Source organism: Hemibagrus wyckioides, linkage group LG05 (genome assembly GCF_019097595.1).
Source record: "Hemibagrus wyckioides isolate EC202008001 linkage group LG05, SWU_Hwy_1.0, whole genome shotgun sequence".
In the NCBI taxonomy this organism is placed as follows: domain Eukaryota; kingdom Metazoa; phylum Chordata; class Actinopteri; order Siluriformes; family Bagridae; genus Hemibagrus; species Hemibagrus wyckioides.
In genome coordinates this window covers 12,194,259-12,215,341 of record NC_080714.1, presented here as the reverse complement: position 1 = coordinate 12,215,341, position 21,083 = coordinate 12,194,259, and the positions used below count along the sequence as shown (strand labels likewise).

Here is a 21,083-nt window from a genome sequence, read left to right as displayed (position 1 = left end):
ATTTTTGGAAGTATAATTTAAGATATACCTATATAATTGAAATACCCAGAGACAGTTGGTTTAACCTGTTTTCCTATGACATTTTGATAATTTAGTAATTTGCATAGCAATAAAATAACTCTTGTTTTATGTACACTTCCATCAGTATTAAAGCTGCATTTTTTAGCATTTAAAATATTGACTCACTCACATTACAGAACATTTTCAAGATTTAAAAGAAATAACACCTTAGAGTTCTTTTCTGTTAACTTCAGAACAATGAACAAAACTTTAGAGTCTTAAACTATGATATTAAGATAACATTTAAAGTTGACAAATGATGGTTTCATTCATAAAAAGTAAATGTTTTATCCAAGAGTCAAAGTTCATTGGGTCATGTACTTAGACTTGCAGTAACAGGTAATTTATTGTCGTTATTTTTAGACATAATGCAATACCTTTAACAATATAAGCGATTCAGATTTGTTAATAAATGTTAATCAATCTTGCTTGAGTCGGAGAAAAACGTGTAACTTTGAACTAGTATCTGATCACCATTTCTCAATCAAAATGCACAAAAATCTTCATTTTAAAAAGAAAATTTTGCAGTTTTTAATGATACATTCAGCTTAATTAAGCTTGCTTATTTGAATGTTTTTTGAAATATTTGAGGTCTATGAGAGACCTCAAATCTAATAATTATACCGAAGTTTATTTTTGGTGTAGGAAGAAGTGGCAAACAGCTCTCAAAAGCTCATTCTTTTCTCTGATTAGTCAGAATAATTCAAATCTGCATAAATCAACAAACAGTATGTGTATTTTGAATGGAAAATACCTAGCCCTTCAAAACCTTGTATGTGAGCTAGCTGGTTCAAGTCATTGGTTAAATAAATAAAAAGCACAGCACATTTAGCAAATCATATTTTTGGCTATGTAAAATTTATTCAAACACGACCTACTCCATTTGAAAGGCAATTGTATTAGCTTTTAAACATGTTTGAGTACATATTTTATGTACTTTCTGAAAGAAGCAATTAATTTACACCATCTATGGGAATTCTGGCCTAATCCAATAGGCTTATCAGTTGATTTGTGGTTGCTATTTCTGGCTAGACTTATCCGGAGGGTGGATGGGTGTACTAGGGTCCCTGATGGCACTGCTGGACATCTTCCGATGTCAAAGGGAATTGGGGATGATGCCTTTCTTCTTCTGCATTAAGTTTTCTTGGCTGACCATTGTCTTCATTTTTCAACATTGCACTTTCTTTGTGCTGCTTCAAAAGAGCTTGAAAAGCATATCTTGAAACCTCAGTCTGCTTTGAAATCTTTGCGTTGGAGAGACCTGGCTGATGCAGTGTAATTTGTGTCTTGTTACTGTGCTCAGTGTTGCCATGGTGTATGATCTGTGACATGAAACTGTCTTCCAGAACCTCACCTTAGTAACAGAATTTGGCTGTTCCTCACCCAGGTTTAAGCCTCCTACACAGCTGCTTCAGTTCATGTCAGTGTTTCGACCTACATAGAAATGGATGATTATTAGCACCTGCTTGGTATAACTGGTATAAAAGGGTAGTCACACCAAATATTAATTTGATTTAGATTCTTCTTGTTTGCACACTTTGCATTTTGTAAATTGATGAACATTTAAAATGTGTATATATATTTTAAAGCATTCTTTTAGCATTTTTTCACACCTGCCTTATACTTTTGCACAGTACTGTGTCTATGTATATGTGCACACATGCATATAATGCATATACAGGGTTGGGCAATAAAACTCAACACCTGGTTTTTGACCACAAATCATTAATTCAGTATAGGGTCACCTTTTGCAGCTGTACATCATCAATTCATCAATCCTGATGCATAGCAGCGCCTTCACAGTACAGTGTTTGAATCACTGGGTGTACATGGTCCTCCAGAATGTTTCAGTAGTCCTTGCTAGCGATGTGCCAGTGAAATGCATGTAGTGGGCCTAGTGGGCAACCCAAACCATCACTGAGCCACTGCCATGCTTCACTCTGGGCACTCTCTAGTCCAGGTGGTTAGCTTCTTTGGGGCTTCTGAAATGAATATATGGTCTTCTCAATGTGGTTGCCACATTCTCATATTTCCACTGGTGCTTAATTCATTACATTCTGCCAGTCATCTGTCTTGTAATTGCATTTGAGCACACTTGTCGTATATCTTGTTGCAGTAGGATAGATTCATTCAGTAGTTTTACTATAGCAGCATTGTAACTTTTTTCCTAACACTGTTGAATCAACAGCAGCTCCAAGTTAAATGGATTTGCTGTGTTTTCTTTATCCATTCCACTTTAATTTGTGCTTATAGACTTAAGTCCATGTACGATCTTGGCACTAGCTGTGTGAAATCAATTGATGAATGGCTGCACGCACGTATGATCTTTTCAGGGAGATTTCGTTACATCCTTGGAAAGACAGGGTTTATTGAGTTAAATTGATTTTTTTTCTAAATTTCTATATAGTCTATGAACCTTCAGGTGAGCTACTAAGAAGTGGCATGTTCTTTTGCCTGTTTTAGAAGCTCTACATAGTCATTTTACTTGCTATTGCACTTTTCTCCCATAAGAGCTCTTGCTTACACATGGCCAGACTTGTGCAAGTATGTGTTATTCACACACAAGCAATACATAAATCCCATTTAAAACATAGAAATGTGCATATTCAGTGGATTATCATATTACTCCTATGGAAACTCGCGTTATGTCATGAGGTCAACAGCACCATGTACACCATATACACTATATTGCCAGAAGTATTCGCTCACCTGCCTTGACTCGCATATGAACTTAAGTGACATCCCATTCCTAATCCATAGGGTTCAATATGATGTCGGTCCACCCTTTGCAGCTATAACAGCTTCAACTCTTCTGGGAAGGCTGTCCACAAGGTTTAGCAGTGTGTTTATGGGAATTTTTGACCATTCTTCCAGAAGCGCATTTGTGAGGTCACGCACTGATTTTGGACGAGAAGGCCTGGCTCTCAGTCTCCGCTCTAATTCATCCCAAAGGTGTTCTATCGGGTTGAGGTCAGGACTCTGTGCAGGCCAGTCAAGTTCATCCACACCAGACTCTGTCATCCATGTCTTTATGGACCTTGCTTTGTGCACTGGTGCACAGTCATGTTGGAAGAGGAAGGGGCCAGCTCCAAACTGTTCCCACAAAGTTGGGAGCATGGAATTGTCCAAAATGTCTTGGTATGCTGAAGCATTCAGAGTTCCTTTCATTGGAACTAAGGGGCCAAGCCCAGCTCCTGAAAAACAACCCCACACCATAATCCCCCCTCCACCAAACTTTACACTTGGCACAATGCAGTCAGACAAGTACCGTTCTCCTGGCAACCGCCAAACCCAGACTCGTCCATCAGATTGCCAGATGGAGAAGCGTGATTTGTCACTCCAGAGAACGCGTCTCCACTGCTCTAGAGTCCAGTGGCGGCGTGCTTTACACCATTGCATCCGACGCTTTGCATTGCACTTGGTGATGTATGGCTTGGATGCAGCTGCTCGGCCATGGAAACCCATTCCATGAAGCTCTCTGCGCACTGTTCTTGAGCTAATCTGAAGGCCACATGAAGTTTGGAGGTCTGTAGCGATTGACTCTGCAGAAAGTTGGCGACCTCTTCGCACTATGCGCCTCAGCATCCGCTGACCCCGCTCCGTCAGTTTACGTGGCCTACCACTTCGTGGCTGAGTTGCTGTCGTTCCCAAACACTTCCACGTTCTTATAATACAGCTGACAGTTGACTGTGGAATATTTAGGAGCGAGGAAATTTCACGACTGGATTTGTTGCACAGGTGGCATCCTATCACAGTTCCACGCTGGAATTCACTGAGCTCCTGAGAGCGACCCATTCTTTCACAAATGTTTGTAAAAACAGTCTGCATGGCTGGGTGCTTGATTTTATACACCTGTGGCCATGGAAGTGATTGGAACACCTGATTCTGATTATTTGGATGGGTGAGCGAATACTTTTGGCAATATAGTGTAGTTCCCATAGTTTTGTGGTTGTTTTCTTTGTCAACATGCACCAAAGGTTTTTTTAATGTGTCATGTTTCCTAGCACACCCCAGCATGCTTTGTTACACAGCCCATGTAATTGATGAGATGATTTATTGCCAACAGCTGATCAAACTGATCAGATTTTGTTGCGGTCAATTCTTTTGTTTGTCTAGCTGGGAAGTGCAGGAGATGTGATGACAAATAAAAAGAAAGACCTTCATCCAAGGGATATTGATGCTTTTTGGCTTCAGCGACAGCTTAGTCGTTTCTACGATGATGCTATTGTGTCTCAGAAGAAAGCTGATGAAGTTCTGGAGATTCTCAAGGTAAAATATCTTTCACCACCTTTTTTGTTCTGTTTAGGAGTTTTACAAGTTTTCTTTTTATGCAACTCATAGAATGGATGCAGCATGTTTTGTAACTACCTGTAACTGCACAAACATGTCTCTTTCCTGTTTTCAGACTGCCAGTGATGATAGAGAATGTGAAAATCAGTTGGTACTTTTGTTGGGTTTTAATACTTTTGACTTCATCAAGGTCTTACGCCAGCACAGACGCATGAGTAAGGGCACTGCTGACACATTTTGTAAATTTGACCTCCTCTTTTCAGAAGGCTCCAATTATGTTTCCCTTTCTCTTGTAGTCCTGTATTGCACAATGTTGGCAAGTGCACAAAGTGACTCGGAGAAGGAGAGGATTATGAGTAAAATGGAAGCGGATCAGGATTTGTCCCAAGTTCTTTATCAGTTGCAGGAGACTGAAAAAGAAGACATCATTCGTGTGAGCATGTTCATTTTTTTAATTGTCTCTAACTATGTAAAGCTACTGGGTGTAAAATGTTGGCCTTTGAAAATTAGAAACAATATTGGGGGAAATCCTACTTTTCCCTCACAGTAAATAACTTTTTCTCTTTGCACACATTTGGTAGAAGGAAACATTAAATGATTACTGCATTTTTTTTTTTCCCTTGTAGGAGGAAAGATCACGAAGAGAGAGAGTTAGAAAGTCTCGTGTAGACAGTGATCTGGAGTCTATGGACATTGATCATGGACAGGTGGTTTAAAAGTTTTACTAAACAAACTTATTTACTTTTTATTAATTTGTTGGCAGGTAACAATTTTTAAGGTTATTTAATTTTTAAATATTTTAAGGTTTTTTGGAAGTTATCTGCTCTTCTCTCTGTGTAGACCATGGCATCTCGGCATCTGCTAGATCTAGAAGACCTAGCCTTTACGCAGGGAAGTCACTTTATGGCCAACAAGCGCTGCCAGCTGCCTGATGGTTCATTTCGCAAACAAAGGAAAGGTTATGAGGAGGTTCATGTACCTGCACTTAAACCTAAGCCCTTTTCTGAGGATGAGGTGAGATTATTAATATTATTATTACTTATTATTATTATTATTATTATTATTATTATTATTATTTAGTTTAATATAATAAATTAATGAACTGAGTAACTAAAGGTTTAGATTATAAAGAATTGCAGAACAATAAATTAAGTAAATATTAATTATTTATTTATTTATATATATATATATATATATATATATATATATATATATATATATATATATATATATATATATATATATATATAAATATTAATTTATATATTTATATATATATATATATATATATATATATATATATATATATATATATAAATAAATAATTAATATTTCAAATATATATATATATATATATATATATATATATATAAATAAATAAATAAATATTTACTTAATTTATTGTTCTGCAAACTAAATAATAATATATATATACTAAATAATAATAATATAAACTAAATAATATATATATATATAAATACATATAAATACATATATATATACATACAAAACACACTACCGGTCAAAAGTTTGGACGCACCTTCTAATTCCATGGTCTTTCTTTTTACGTTGTAAAACAATGCTGAAGGCGGCTGAAATACACAATGTCCTTTGAACAGTTGATATTGAGATGTCTGCTACTTATGCTCTGTAAAGCCTTCATAACCGCTCTAATCTGAAGTGCTGTTAATTGGTGATTTCTGAGGCTGGCAATTCTAAATGAACTTCCCCTCTGCAGCAGAGGTAAGTTTTGGTCTTGCTTTACTGGGGTGGTCTTCATGTGAGCCAGTTTCATCATGGTGCTTGATGGGTTTTGCAAATGCACTTGACAATACTGTTCTTGCAAGAACTATTCCAGAACACCTGACCTTTGTGTCTTAAAATAACAACCGACTGTTGTTTTTTGTCATTACATACATAGTTGTGAAATCCCCAGTATTGTTCTAGAATGTAGAAAATAAATCCCCAAACAAAAAAAAACAGTGAATTAAAAGGTGTCCAAACTTTTGACTGGGTGGGTGGGGGTGTGTATGTGTGTATGTATGTATGTGTATGTATATGTATATGTGTATGTGTGTATATATATATATGTATATATATATATATATATATATATATATATATATATATAACTAATATATATATATATATATATATATATATATATATATATATATATATATATATATATATATATATATATAAACTATAAATATAAATAAAAATAATTATATAATAAAAATAATAAATACAGGTTTGTCTCAAATTTGAATAACATGGTGAAGTTCAATATTTTTTGCAAGTTACTTCAGAAAATAAGTCTATTCTAGACTCATTACATGCAAGCTAAAATGTTCTTTTTTTTTTTTTTAAATTTTGATAATTGTTGCCTACAGCTCAAAAACATTTCTCATTTATCTCAGAACATTAGAATATTAGCATTTCCACTTTGAGCATATCACATTTTATGCAGTATAAATGCCACAAATCTCCCAGTCAGGTTCAGTACACACTACTACAATCATGGGAAAGACTTCTGATGTGGCGGTTGTCCAGAAGACATTCATTGACACCCTCCACAAGTATATTCAGCCACAGAAGGTCATTGTTGTAAGGGCTGGCTGTTCACGGAGTGCTGTATCAAAGCATATTCATGGAAAGCTGACTGGAAGGGTAAAGTGTGGAAGGAAAAGGTGCATAAGCAACAGGGATGGCCATAGCCTTGAGAGGATTGTCAAGCAAAGTTGATTTAAGAACGAGGGGAAGCTTCACAAGGAGTGGACTGTGACTGAAGTCAGTGCATCGAGAGCCACCACACATGGAAATGGGCTACAAGTGTTGCATTCCTAGTGTCAAGCCACTCCTGAACCAGAGACAATGTCAGAAGTGTCTTCCTGGGCTAAGAAGAAGAACGGGAGCATTACTAAGTTGTCCAAAGTCGTCTTTTCAGATGAAAGTAATTTTTGCATTTCATTTGGAAATCAACATCCCAGAGTCTGGAGAAAGAGAGAAGGCACAGAACTGAAGTTGCTTGAAGTCCAGTGTGACATGTCCACAGTCAGTGATTTGGGCTGCCGTGTCATCTGCTGGTGTTGGTCAGAGTGTGTTATTAATTTCAAAGTCAATGTAGGTGTCTGCTCTCAAGCTTTATGGAGATGCTGATTTCCTTTTCCAGCAGGACTTGGCCCCTGCCCACTGTGCCACAACTACTTGGAACTGGTTTGTTGACTGTTGTTTTTCTGTGCTTGACTGGCTGGCCAACTTGCCTGACCTGAACCCTATAGAGTATCTATGGGGTGTTGTCCAGAGGAAGATAAACGACACCAGCAATGCAGATGAGCTGAAGGCAACTATATCAAAGGAACCTGGGCTTCCTTTACAGCTCAGCAGTGCCACAGGCTGTTTGCCTTCATGTCACCTGGCATTGGTGCAGTAATTTGTGCAAAAGGAGCCCCAACCAAATATTAAGTGCATAAATGAACATACTTTAATCAGCAGTTTAATTTTTTATTATATATCATTTTTGATTTTATTCTAATATTTTGAGATACTGGATTTTTGGTTTTCATTAGTTGTAATTATCTAAATTAAAAGAAAAAAGGCTTGAAGTCAGTACAGTTAATGTGTAATTAATCAATATAAAAGTTTCAGTGTTTGAATTAAATCGTGGGGAAAAATTCTCCAACAGTATTGGCCACTGTTATACTGTGTATATTAGGGATGCAACAATAGTACCGTATAGGGCTGTCAAAAAATTCGAATTTAGAATATTCTGTGAATAAAAAGTCACATTTGAATGCAGAAAACATGCATTTGATTTTTTTTTTGTGTGTGTCAAGAGGCATGCAACCCATGATGACTCACATGGTTTGTTAATTTGTTCTCCAGTACAGCGGTGCAGGTGTGTTGTTAATTTGAAAAAATGGTGGGAAAAGAGCATGAGGACTTGGAGAAATATTGCTTACGCCAAAACATCTTAAAAGTGCTGTGTGGTGGTTTTTTTTATGTTTGTTTTGTTTCTGGAGTGTCAAAGGAGAAATTATTGACAAAACCAACATTGTAAGTTGTGTAAGAAACCACTGCTATTTTACTCCACAACATCTAACTTGAGAACACACATGCAGTCTTGTGATCCTGAGGAGCTTTCTCAAGAGTGTCATGATGAGGTGCCCGCATTAAAGCAGTCCAGGGTGACTTCATTTTACACCACAAATACCACATCTGTTACCTGCTGCAAAACAAGAAATCGCCCAAAAATTGCAGAATTCATCTGCAAAGACTTATGCCTGATGGGTATCGTGGATCCCAATGGATTTCAAAATTTTTTTTTTGAGCACTCAACCCACATATAATTGCCCTTCTCGGGGTACAGTGAGCAACTGCATTTCTAAGCAGTAAGAAGCAACACTACCCGCTGACGAAAACCCTCTTAGTTGGTGGAAAAAATCATGTGGCATGTATCCACATATTTTGCAGCTTGTGAAGACGTACTTGACCATACCTGGCACATCGGTCAGGTGTGAGGTCTAGCTATCTGTACTGGCAGCAAGGCTCTGTGCTCTAGCTTAAAACATAGAATAGTAGTATTCTACTTTATTAAGCTATAGTGCTGAGTGTCAGATATCCATTCCAGCTTGAGCTAATATGGCAGTATGTTAGTAACTATGTAAATTTTAAAAAATTAATACATTTTGTTCAGTATACAGGGGGGGAAAAAAGATTTTAATCTGACTGCTTTCTGCCCACCAGATTTTAAGAAGGCAACTCATTAGAGCAGCACGACTGTAACTAAAATTATGCAGTAGTGTTGTCTGAAAATGTCTCGGATGTGTGACACATTTTTCGTTACATTCTCTGAGGCAAATTCTATTTCAGCTAATTTTAAAATTCTTAAGTTTCATTGATTTTCAGACACTGGTGGCTATAGAGAAGATGCCAAAGTACTCTCAAGCAGCATTTGAGGGGTTCAAATCCTTGAACCGTATCCAAAGCAAGCTGTTCAAGGCCACCATGGAGACGGATGGAAACTTGTTGGTGTGCGCCCCCACTGTAAGTTTGAATGTTTCAAATTGTCATGCCAGATTATTCATGTAGAGTTTTTTGTTTATGTATATTTAGGTGTCATATTCTAAATAACATGATGATCAACCATGATTTTTTACATAGTACCCAAGTCAGCTGTCTGCTTTGTAGCAACATGAAAAGCAGTGAGCACACAACTATTTCAAACTAAACTCTAATCAGAAGACTTTTCCGTAACTGTGGGGCTTTTAAGAGAAAGCTCTGCCCCCTGCTGTTGCTTTCACTATTCAAGGTACCAAAAATGGTTGCACTGTGTAAGAAAGAAAGAGTTAAATATATAAAAAGCACTCCTATGCTCAATGATCACAACCCACAACAGCCTTAACAAAAACAGTTTCTCTGAATTCCTGAAAAGGAAAACTGTTTTGCAAAGCTTGAATTTATGTCCAGCCAGTCAACATATCTTTGCCCATTGCATTCAGCTGACCCGGTTATGTTTGTATATAGTCATGAATATCACATTAGTTTTCTTTTTGTCATTGGTACATTTGTTTTGATATGGTTTTGATGTGTGAGACTAAATTGTTTGCTTATTTATGTCTCTCTTTGTGGCCCACAGGGAGCTGGTAAAACTAATGTTGCACTGATGGCCATGCTCAGGGAAATTGGCAAGCACATCAACATGGATGGCACCATAAACATAGATGACTTCAAAATCATCTATGTTGCTCCTATGCGTTCACTGGTACAGGAAATGGTTGGCAGCTTTGGAAAGGTAGGACTATCAAATGCAATATAAGCTATTTTAAAGTCCCTGCAAAATTGCTTTTTAGCTTCTACACCAGAATAACACTTAAGTCATATACAAAGGGTAGAAGGAATAAATCTGGAGAATAGGATCCTCACAGTAAATGAATTATATTTGCAGATGTTCTGCAGATGGAAATACACTACTCGCAAAAAGTTAAGGATATTCGGCTTTCGGGTGAAATTTCAGGATGCACCTAAAATGCACTATAACCTTTACAGGTGAACATAATTTGACCGCCTCTACACTTCTGAATGCACATGTCCAACTGTTCAGTGTTTCAGTACTTTTTGCATAACTTGCTGTTCTCTAACAAGATGCTTAACGACAAAATTCACAACTGATGTTTGAGCCATGAATCGACCAATAAATTTTCTGGTTCAATTAGAAATGGTATTTAAACAGTCCTCTTCATCATGCTGTTCACATTTTGACATCATGAGACCAAGATGACACCTAACAATCGATTAACAGTACCTTGCCATTACGAGGCTTCAAACAGGATGTTCTCAGAGGGAAGTGGCCACTGAGCTTAGAGTGTCAGTGTCATCAGCGGGTTGCGACAGAGTTACAGAGAGACTGGAAGAGTCACAGAAAGGCACACCTTTGGCCACATCCCACGTTGATGACCGCTTCATTGTGAACAGTGCCCTGCGGAACCAGATGATGCCACTCAACTCCAGGCACATTTAAGGGAGGTGAGAGGAACCCAAGTGTCACGTCAGACCATTCGAAACAGTTTACATCAGCGTGGTCTGCGTGCTAGACGACCTGCAAGGGTACCTGACCACACTACCAGGCACAGGTGTCGGGCCAGGGAGCAATTATGCAGGACGAGGGACCAGTGGGCCTCAGTGCTGTTCTCTGATGAACGTCGATTCACGTTGAGCAGAAATGATGGCCGCCAACAATGTTGGAGACGTCAAGGAGAGCGCTATGCATCAGCCACTGTAGGCTGCACTTTCTCCAGACCTGAATCCCATAGAGTACCTATGGGATCAGCGGAGTCCCCGTGTAGAGGCTCGTAACCCTGCACCCCAGAACCTCAATGACCTGAGGTGATCTCTAACCAGCATCGTGAATTCTTTCCTATTTAGTACATGATCTTTGGCATAAGCGCAAATGGTTCCAGTGGCTTTTGGACTTTCTCTATTGAGAAAGTGCTTGGCTCCCTTTATTGCCACTTGCAGTACCCAATTTAAGTTACAATAGTGGTAGCAGCTATATCATATCAGTTGTGCATTTGGTGGGTGTATTCTTTACTCAGTATGTGTAAACAGTGGTGAACGAGGGGGACATGGCCAGTGTGTTGTGTACACTGTTATTATAGAAAAAGAAATTACATAGAAACACAGTGCATCGAAGCCTTATCTGGCATTATCTTTTTGGCAAGTCTGGACAAAACGTTTTAAGAAACACTTAGGATTACAAAATGAGCTAAATGGAAATTCATAATTTTGTTTCATATATATATATTTTTTTTAATCTTATTGCTTTTTATCATCTTGCAGCAAACAACATATTCAGAGACATTTCAGTCTTTTAAAATTGATTTTCAGTAGTTGCCATTTCAGTAGTTGTAAACTGGCTTATTTGCTGATCCTATTCTCCAGATTCTCCTCAAGCCTAATAATTGCACAACCCTACCCAACCCCTCCTAAAGTTGTGCCTTATAATGGCATCCATTTAATACATGCCATATAATGGTATTCGGTATGTACCACTTTGGTTGTGTCTGGTATGTAACACACGGGTCATCATTGTTTTTGGCACAGCGTTTGGCTAGTTATGGAATAACCGTGTCTGAGCTGACTGGAGATCACCAGCTTTGCAAGGAGGAGATCAATGCTTCACAGATCATTGTGTGCACACCTGAGAAGTGGGATATCATCACCCGCAAGGGAGGGGAGCGCACATACACCCAGCTTGTGCGCCTTATCATAATTGTAAGTAGCTCATAGAACTTCTACATGCAGCGTGAAAGCACACTGGCAGGGTTTTTTTCTTTTTTTTTAATATTTTTCTTGTGTTGTCAGGATGAAATACACTTACTTCATGATGATCGTGGGCCAGTTCTGGAGTCTTTAATTGCTCGGACCATCAGAAATGTAGAACTTACTCAGGAAGATGTGCGTCTCATTGGTCTCAGTGCCACATTGCCAAATTATGAGGATGTGGCCACATGCCTTCGTGTAGACCCTGCTAAAGGTCTTTTCTACTTTGACAACAGGTGAGGATATTTTGTAAATTCTGATTTGTGAAAATAAGTAGCCTAAATTGTATTCACCCAGCCTGAACATGTACACATTTTGTAGTGTTACAACAAGCATTTATTTGCTTGCAGGATTATTCACATCCCAAAGTCTTAAGTGTTCTTGTGTGGCAAGGCTAATTCTTTTGTTGAGGATGTTTGGTATTAATATCAGAAGATGAATCAGAATTTCAGGTTTTATTTCCTGATATTTATCTAGATGGATTACATAATTAGAACATGGTATATTTAGTACATTTTTTTTTCACCTCATCCATTTTCCAAGTAATCAGAAGTACATGTAACTGACATGTTTCTTGTTGCCTAGGTGTGCTCCATTAAATTAGTTGTTTAAACAATTAATAGCTATGAATGTTTCCTCCGGTGAAGATTTAAAAAGAATAAACCAACATGAAGACCAGAAAGCTGTATGTGGGAGAAATTCAGGTTTTAAAGCCTAAAAAAACAGGGAAAATCTGTTGGAGCAATTGCACAACAATATGGCATAGCCAATACAAAACATTTATAGAGAAATCCATCCAATCTAAATGTAAGGAACTTCATGAAGCAAGACAATCACCCAAAATACAGTCACAGTAAGGTCATCTTAATCAGCAAACTTGAGCATGCATTTCTTGGACATAGCAGGGAGCACTCATGTTCCCAAAACTAGTTGATAAAAGCTATGGATAAAGCTTCAAAAATAAAAATACAACAGTTTTTATTTGTATAGTGCTTTTAACAGTGGACATTGTCTCAAAGCAGCTTTACAGAACATAAGAAACATAGTGCCTGCTTATCCACATGCCTCCAGCTCCAACTTGGAGCTGTACAACTCAAATGGGTCCTCACCTGCACTCAAAGGCAGACACACAACCGACATAGTGTTAAAAGTAGCAAGTACATCAGAGACGATTGGTGTGAGAGAAAGCTGTGATCACAACCCCAAATGTCTTCATTAACTAGCAAAAAATGAATTGCTCTTCTAGTACTTTGAGTTTTGAATCCATAATAGTAGTGTTTCATGGAAATCGTTAGGTCAGCTGACTGATGTGCATGGTTCATAAGTCAAATATGAGGAGGACCAGGTGCAATGGGGCAGTCCGTCAAGAAGTTTCTATATTTCAGTTTTGATGTACACCAGAATAAAAATTGTCACTGGCCCGGTTCCACCCGATAGGTCTTTCCACAGAGAACATTTTGATTTGGGAATCTTTTTCCTATTCTAAGGTTGAAACATCACACCAAAAACTAAGACAGTTGAGGCACCTTTTTGATTTCAAAAAAATGAGTATAGGGTCAATGTTTGTGTAACTGTGTGTTTTATTTTTTATTTTTTTTATTTTAAAGCCTGTGAAATAACTAAAGCACATTTTTCTGCCTTTCCCCAGTTTTCGACCTGTGCCACTAGAACAGACATACGTAGGGATTACAGAGAAGAAGGCAATCAAGCGCTTTCAGATCATGAATGAGATTGTCTATGAGAAGATAATGGAACATGCTGGAAAGAATCAGGTAAAGTGAAATCTGACAGCTTTTTTTCTCCATTTTAAGTTCCACCCAGTTGAATTGCATTTAATTTGTAAAGCACATTTAATAGATATTGCTGCAAACATGTAGATATTAATTACTAATTAACTAAAAAATCTGTAATTACATTTCTTAGCTGAAATGAAAGAATGTCATCCTATTTATCTACACAAAGCAATGCTCTCTTTGTGATGTACCTGAAAGTGCAAGTTTAATTCTGTTTGCCTACAGTCTAAAAAGAAGTACTATTAAGTTGGTAACTGCCAGCTGGCTTTGAAGTGACAGCTAATACCATGTTTACAGATGATTGTACCCAGTCATTTTGCATAGAGGGAGATTTATTCTGTCTGTTGAATTTAGGTATTCTTATCTGCTGTTTTTTAATATTGGTTCTTCAGAAGTAGAGATCATAGATAATTCAGTATAAGTTTAGACTATAATTAATTGAATGTTTTCATATTTATTTTTTTCCTGAAAAAATTCAGGTACCCTATTGCCATTTTATGCTGATGGTATTTGAACTAGGTTTTACTCCTAGATAGCTTTGCTACTATTCTACATAACCCCAAGTCCAGGTATACCCAGTATGTCCTCAGAATTCTCTACAGTTTAGTAATTTTTGTTTTCATTTTTACTTACTATATCCCTATAGTTGAACTCAAATGTAAAATAATTTTTGGCTTTTTCTGATATGAACTGAGATGGTGCTTGAAATTTATGGTTCTCAAAATGTGTTCAAGAAACCTCCAGAGTTCCCTGAAGCATAACCAGATGAACTATGATTTTTCAGTGGTGGAAATCATAACCCATCATTATTAGTTATTTTCCATGTACATGATGTCAGATGTAATCTGTGGCCAATAAATAGCCAATCTAGCACAGAATAATTGATTTTAAAAACATGAAATAAGTGGAATACAATTCCTAGGCGTTGTTGTTGTTGTTGTTGTTGTTGTTGTTGTTGTTGTTACTATTATTATTATTATTATTTTAATCAGTTGGAAATGTCCCTGGATGCAAAAAGTTTGAGAAACCCTGATTTAGATCAGTTTCACGTTAGGACTGCTATCCTGGAAATTTTTGCTTTTCTTTCTCAGGTATTGGTATTTGTCCATTCACGGAAGGAGACAGGGAAGACTGCACGAGCAATCAGGGACATGTGTCTGGAGAAAGATACGTTGGGACTTTTCCTGCGAGAAGGTTCTGCCTCCACCGAGGTCCTAAGAACTGAGGCAGAACAATGCAAGGTCAGCCTTTACTTTTGCAGTGCACTTTAACTCAATTCTGAAGTTTACTGTTACTATGTGCACTATAATGAGTACAGTGCAGTCAAAGATGGAACATGATCTATTCAGTCCAAACAAAAACTACTCATTTTTTTCCAACATTAGTCTTACTATTTTTATTCAAACAGAAGTGAGACTTGTAGTCAATTATTACAAACTACTCCAATGGAAATACATTTTGATCCATGAATGTGCCTTTGATCTGATCAATTATGTAGAATCTGGAGCTAAAGGACCTGTTGCCATATGGATTTGCCATCCATCATGCTGGCATGACTAGAGTGGACAGAACGTTGGTTGAGGATCTTTTTGCTGATAGACACATACAGGTAAGTGTAGTAAGCACTTTCACAGTATTTATTTTTCTCCAGAGTTGCATTAATTTCTGCCAAGATAATTTCTGCCACTGCATAAAGTCTTCTCCATAGCAATATATTGTCACATAGCAAATATTGTCAATGGGGATAAGGTCTGGACTGTGTAGTGGCCAATCCATTTGTGAAAATGATGTCTTGATGCTCCCTGAACCATGAATACCTGATTACTCCTGGTATTGTCATCTTGGAGTTATGCTTGTGCCATTAGTGATGCACCCATCATTCTGGAACAGGATAAATTTGTATTCATCAAACCATATAACTCTCTTCCATTGCTCCCGAGGCCAATATTTTTGCTCCATAGCAAATTTTAGCTTAATTTTCTGATTTACCTTAAGGCTACACGGTTGTTTAGTCCCAATCCCTTCTCTTCTGATTGTGTGTGGAAATGCTCTTACTTTTACTTTTAAAAACAGCCATGAGTTGTGTTTTTTTTTAATAAACTATTTCACCAATGTTTAAGTGATCACCGATCATTCAGGATTTTTTTCCCAACCACATTTCTTTCTTGAAGATGTTTCACCACTATTCTTCCAGGTTTTAATTTTTTAACCCAATTTTAGTAGTTTCAGCGTTCTCCTTATTTTCGTTGCTTTATGCAGACCAATGTTTTGACCCTTCTGAAATTCTTTTCCATGGAAGAGGCTTATGAGAAGCTTTACTATATGAGAAGCTTCTCGTTGCATTAGTTGTGGGTAAATAACTTGTTGCTGGCTGAAACCTGTTAGGTTTTTGAGAGAAATAAGTTCTTATATCACAGTGAGGATAATGGCAATTGAATGCATATTCATGGTTAGTTTTTATTTATTTATTTATTTATTTATTTATTTATTTATTTATTTATCTTTATGTATATAATAGTCTCTCATGCAGGCAAGTTTACAATGTAGTGTAACAAACCACCCCAGGTGATTTTAATGTGCTGGCACCCCTGACAGCACAGGGCAGCACTGAAATCCATAATTTTGTTTTGCCCTGTTTGGTTCCAGAGTGCAGGATGGTTTATGAGGGCCATCTTTGAGATTTTTTTGTTTATTTACATAACTTATGCATGTGCAGACTCTAACAGCAGAAATATAAGTGAATTTTAGGCTACCTGATCCAGCATGGAATGCTGCTTTTACAATTAAACCTTTTTGTTCCAGGTCCTGGTGTCCACTGCTACACTGGCCTGGGGTGTTAATTTGCCAGCACACACTGTCATCATCAAAGGTACACAGGTGTACAGCCCAGAGAAAGGCAGGTGGACAGAGCTAGGTGCTCTAGACATTTTGCAGGTAAGTCATTCAATATATCAATGGGCTAGCTGTACTCATTTCTTGTGAAACATCTGTTTTGTAATTGTGTTTCTCAACTGTTTGTCTCTTGGAATGTGATCAAATTGATTGTCTGATAAAATATTTTATGACAAATGAAGAAAAGGAGTACGGCAATCTATGTCTCTGCACAACATCTTTAAATTTTAACAGCCTTAAGCTTCCATTGCTTCCTTCCTCAGAATAAGCTCTGTTAACAGGAGACCGACATTGCAACTATTTCACCTTTTCTAACCATACTAGGGCCTATAGCAGACATCTCACATCAGAGCAGGATCAGAAAAGACTTATGTCTCTTTTTGAAAGAAACGGCTACTCTTTGAAATACCATGGCCCAGTGTGTGGTTAGATTATAACACCTAACAAGAAATGTTGTACTGATAGAGGATTAATATTATCATGGGTTATATTGGTTGTATAAAACAGACTTTTGACATGAATTGTTAGTTTGTGTGTTTGTTTCTGGTGATGGGTGTCATCTTACCTTCATTGTGCATTTTTGATGAACCATATGGTTTGTATTTTGTTTTTGTATATTCTCCATTATGGAGTCAATAGAAAACTGATTTTTAAATATTGTTTCTCCAAACAAAAATTAATGTTTACAGGATAATGTTTGTATGTCTGTGGTGTGATTTTGTCTTCAGGCAAACTTTCTAGACAAATCATAATAAAACTAAGATTTTACTTTTACAACAGAAGCAAGTGTGATGGTAAAAGTCTCGACACATTGTCGAAGGTACTTTCTAGAAAATTAGCAAGCATGTATGACAGTGTTATTCAGTTGTAAAATCACACAAAATATTGTCTTTGTTTAGTGTTTTGCTGTTTACTGCTGTTTACTGCTGTTTAAGTTGCTCATTACATGTAATTAATTTGGCCCCCTTCTCTCCCGTCTAACACTACCATTTCTCCTGGCTTCAGATGTTGGGGCGTGCAGGCCGCCCACAGTACGACTCTAAAGGAGAGGGCATTTTGATCACATCCCATGGGGAGCTGCAGTATTACCTGTCTCTGCTTAACCAGCAGTTGCCTATAGAGAGTCAAATGTTAAGCAAACTGCCAGACATGCTCAATGCTGAGATTGTGCTGGGCAATGTCCAGAATGCTAAGGTAAGGCTTTTATATGCACCATAAGTTTTGACCATTGTACTGCTACAGATTTGAAAGGTATAATGTAATTTGCACTTGGCCGTCAGTGAGATGAAATCACTAAGATATTAAGCAAAACCTTCTGCATTTAAATGCTATTAATGTTTGCAGTGATTAGGCTTGGGGCATTTGACAATTGCATTTTGAATCGCTTATAGAATCCAGCTAAAAACAAAAGCAAAAATAAACTGAACAAAGAAATGTTTCTTATTCATCTTAGCTTCCCTTATCCGTGGTGCCAAATAGATAAAGCCATGAGTCTTTGCTCACAAAACATGGGAGAATTAAAGTAAAAGATTATATTTATCTCTGCTGCTGTTTACCACAGATCTCATCCATGCTTGGTTCATGCTCATACTCAAGTTTATTTGACACACATAGTATTGCTTGACTTTATAGTGTACAGTTATGGAAAAAAAAAATGTATAATTGCACTTTACAGAACACACACCCATATTGGGTTCCCTTTTGAGTCTGGTTTCATTTTTTTGTTCCTCTGAACACCTCATTGAGTATGTCCTTGAAATCGTTGCCTCTTGCTTGCTCATTAAAGATGTATTTAAATTTTATATCCAGCCTTTTTGTAAAAGCTGCTTTGTAAAAAATCCATAGATGAATATGAATACATTTGAATTGAAAATGTATAATATAATTATAATGAGCTTAGTTACACCTAATAATTTGTTTATTTATACTCTCAAGTTCAGTTTTGCAAGCATTCCTGACCTTAATAAGCAATTAATAAAAAAAAAAAAAGAAATACTTATATGACTGAGCGCTAAAGATTTGCAGCTATGGCTGACTTATAACGATGAAACGCCCTATTTGGTTCTCCATTAAAGATTCAGATGATGCAAGCATCAGTTGGTGATAGTCGGGGAAAGAGAGGCATGTTATACCACAATACAGTTAATGCACACCTTCTGCCTAATCTGATTGGAGAACTTTCCCCTGTAAATGGAAAATATTGTAATTAATATCAGAAAACTGGTCATTGCTCATTTTAAAATGTATTGTTTCTATTGTAATACATAAACATGGATGTGTATGACAGATTCTTGTAAAAATCTAAGCTTAATAGTAGAATAATGATTGTTAGATAATGTTTATGGAATTTCTGTTTTGTTACAGCAGTAAGTTTTTGTCTAACAAAACACTTGTGGTTTTTGTGTGTGTATATTATATATATATATATACACATCTCTCTCTCATTGTGTGTGTGTATATAAATTATATATATATATATATATAATATATATATAATATATATACACACATACATACACACATCTCTCTCTCATATATATATATATATATATATATATATATATATATATATATATATATATATATATATATATATATATATATATATATATATATATATATATATATATATATATGAGAGAGAGAGAGAGGTGTATGTGTGTATATAGATATAGTTCATGGATTCCTCCCTAACAGTGATATGTGAAGATTTCCTGACAAAGTTTTCAAGACAAGAGTTTTCTCCTGAGGAGTTTTCAATTTCTTGGTAGTGTCCAGCTGCAGTTATTGTTTCTAATGTGAAGAGAAATGGCAAAGCTTGTTCAGGAACAATTTTTTATTATCATTGCAATAGTTTGATGGGTCATTTATTAATTAATATGAGTAATCATTGGAAAATTGTGTTAAGCATTGTAACACAATACAAACCATGCTTCTGTATGAAAATTATGCGTTTTAGTGTGATGTTCTAATGACCCCAGCATGTAGTGTTTTTTTACAGTACAGTCCATTGTGTATTATTCTGTAGAGGATCACCCTCTCTCATTCTTGTATCCTCCCTGTTTCAGGATGCAGTGAACTGGATGGGTTACACTTATCTGTATGTGAGGATGCTGCGTAACCCAACGCTCTATGGGGTTTCCCATGATGAACGCAACACTGATCCCCTACTGGAGATGCGAAGAATGGACCTCGTGCACACTGCTGCCACTGTACTCGAGAAGAGCAACCTGATCAAATACGATAAGAGGACCGGGAGCTTCCAGGTGAATAGTGGCCCAGTTATTGCAACAACATTGCTTCATGATGAATGTACAGTATAACAATCTTAAAGGTTGTGTACATTATAAAGATATTATGAATGAAACTATCATTTTGGGTTCCTACTAGTGCAGCTGTAACTGCTAAAAACAATAAGATGATAAATGAAATGTTGAGCATTGAGGGGTTTTTTTTGTTTGTTTTTTGTTTTTTTAATTCACCAGTGATGGTATATTTTTAAAAGAATACCATGAGAGATTTGGCCATGATTTAAAATTTTGTTTATTAAAGAATGATGTGTTTTGATGTAACCACTTGAGTATGTTTGTAAATGCATTTTATTAGAATCTGCACAAAACTACAGTATAAATTTGTATTCAGATCCTTGTTGCTGCAGAAACGTAACATAATCAACAGCATTGTCCCTTTTTTGCATAGACAAAATACTCAGATCAGCCTTAACATTATGACCGCCTGCCCAATATTGTGTTGGTCCCCTTTTGCTGCCAAAACAGCCCTGACTCATTGAGGCATGGACTCCACTAGATCCCTGAAGATGTGCTGTAATATATAGCACCAAGATCTTGGCAGCAGATACATTGATTTGGAGGCCAAGTCAACACCTCAAACTCATTCTTGTGTTTATCAACCAATCCTGAACCATGTTTGCTCAGTGTAACAGCACATTATCCTGCTGAAAGAGGCCACAGTCATAATGGAATACCGTTTCTATGAAAGGGTGTACATGGTCTGCAACATTGCCTAGGTAGGTGGTGTGTGTCAAAGTAACATCCACATGGATGGCAGGTACCAAGGTTTCCCAGCAGAACATTGCCCAAAGCAGGAGGCTGCTTTTGCCGGCTTTCCTTCTTCCCATAGTGCACCCTGGTGCAATGTGTTCCCCAAGTAAGCGATGCACACACCTGGCCCTCCATGTCATTTAAAAGAAAATGTGATTCATCA

At 36.9% G+C, this 21,083-nt stretch overlaps 1 protein-coding gene across 1 annotated transcript in view; it reads left to right on the top strand.

Annotated features, from left to right (window-relative positions):
• Positions 1-21,083, top strand: part of snrnp200 (small nuclear ribonucleoprotein 200 (U5)) — a 60,403-nt gene that overhangs the window by 10,919 nt on the left and 28,401 nt on the right. Inside the window, exons 7-21 of the mRNA XM_058389025.1 lie at positions 4,177-4,329; positions 4,466-4,565; positions 4,647-4,783; positions 4,977-5,057; positions 5,191-5,364; positions 9,262-9,399; positions 9,992-10,147; positions 11,956-12,126; positions 12,217-12,410; positions 13,823-13,946; positions 15,059-15,208; positions 15,466-15,576; positions 16,770-16,901; positions 17,865-18,053; positions 19,928-20,125. Of these exons, the coding sequence (XP_058245008.1) occupies positions 4,177-4,329; positions 4,466-4,565; positions 4,647-4,783; positions 4,977-5,057; positions 5,191-5,364; positions 9,262-9,399; positions 9,992-10,147; positions 11,956-12,126; positions 12,217-12,410; positions 13,823-13,946; positions 15,059-15,208; positions 15,466-15,576; positions 16,770-16,901; positions 17,865-18,053; positions 19,928-20,125 (2,208 nt within the window). The remainder of the gene's footprint in view (positions 1-4,176; positions 4,330-4,465; positions 4,566-4,646; positions 4,784-4,976; positions 5,058-5,190; positions 5,365-9,261; positions 9,400-9,991; positions 10,148-11,955; positions 12,127-12,216; positions 12,411-13,822; positions 13,947-15,058; positions 15,209-15,465; positions 15,577-16,769; positions 16,902-17,864; positions 18,054-19,927; positions 20,126-21,083) is intronic.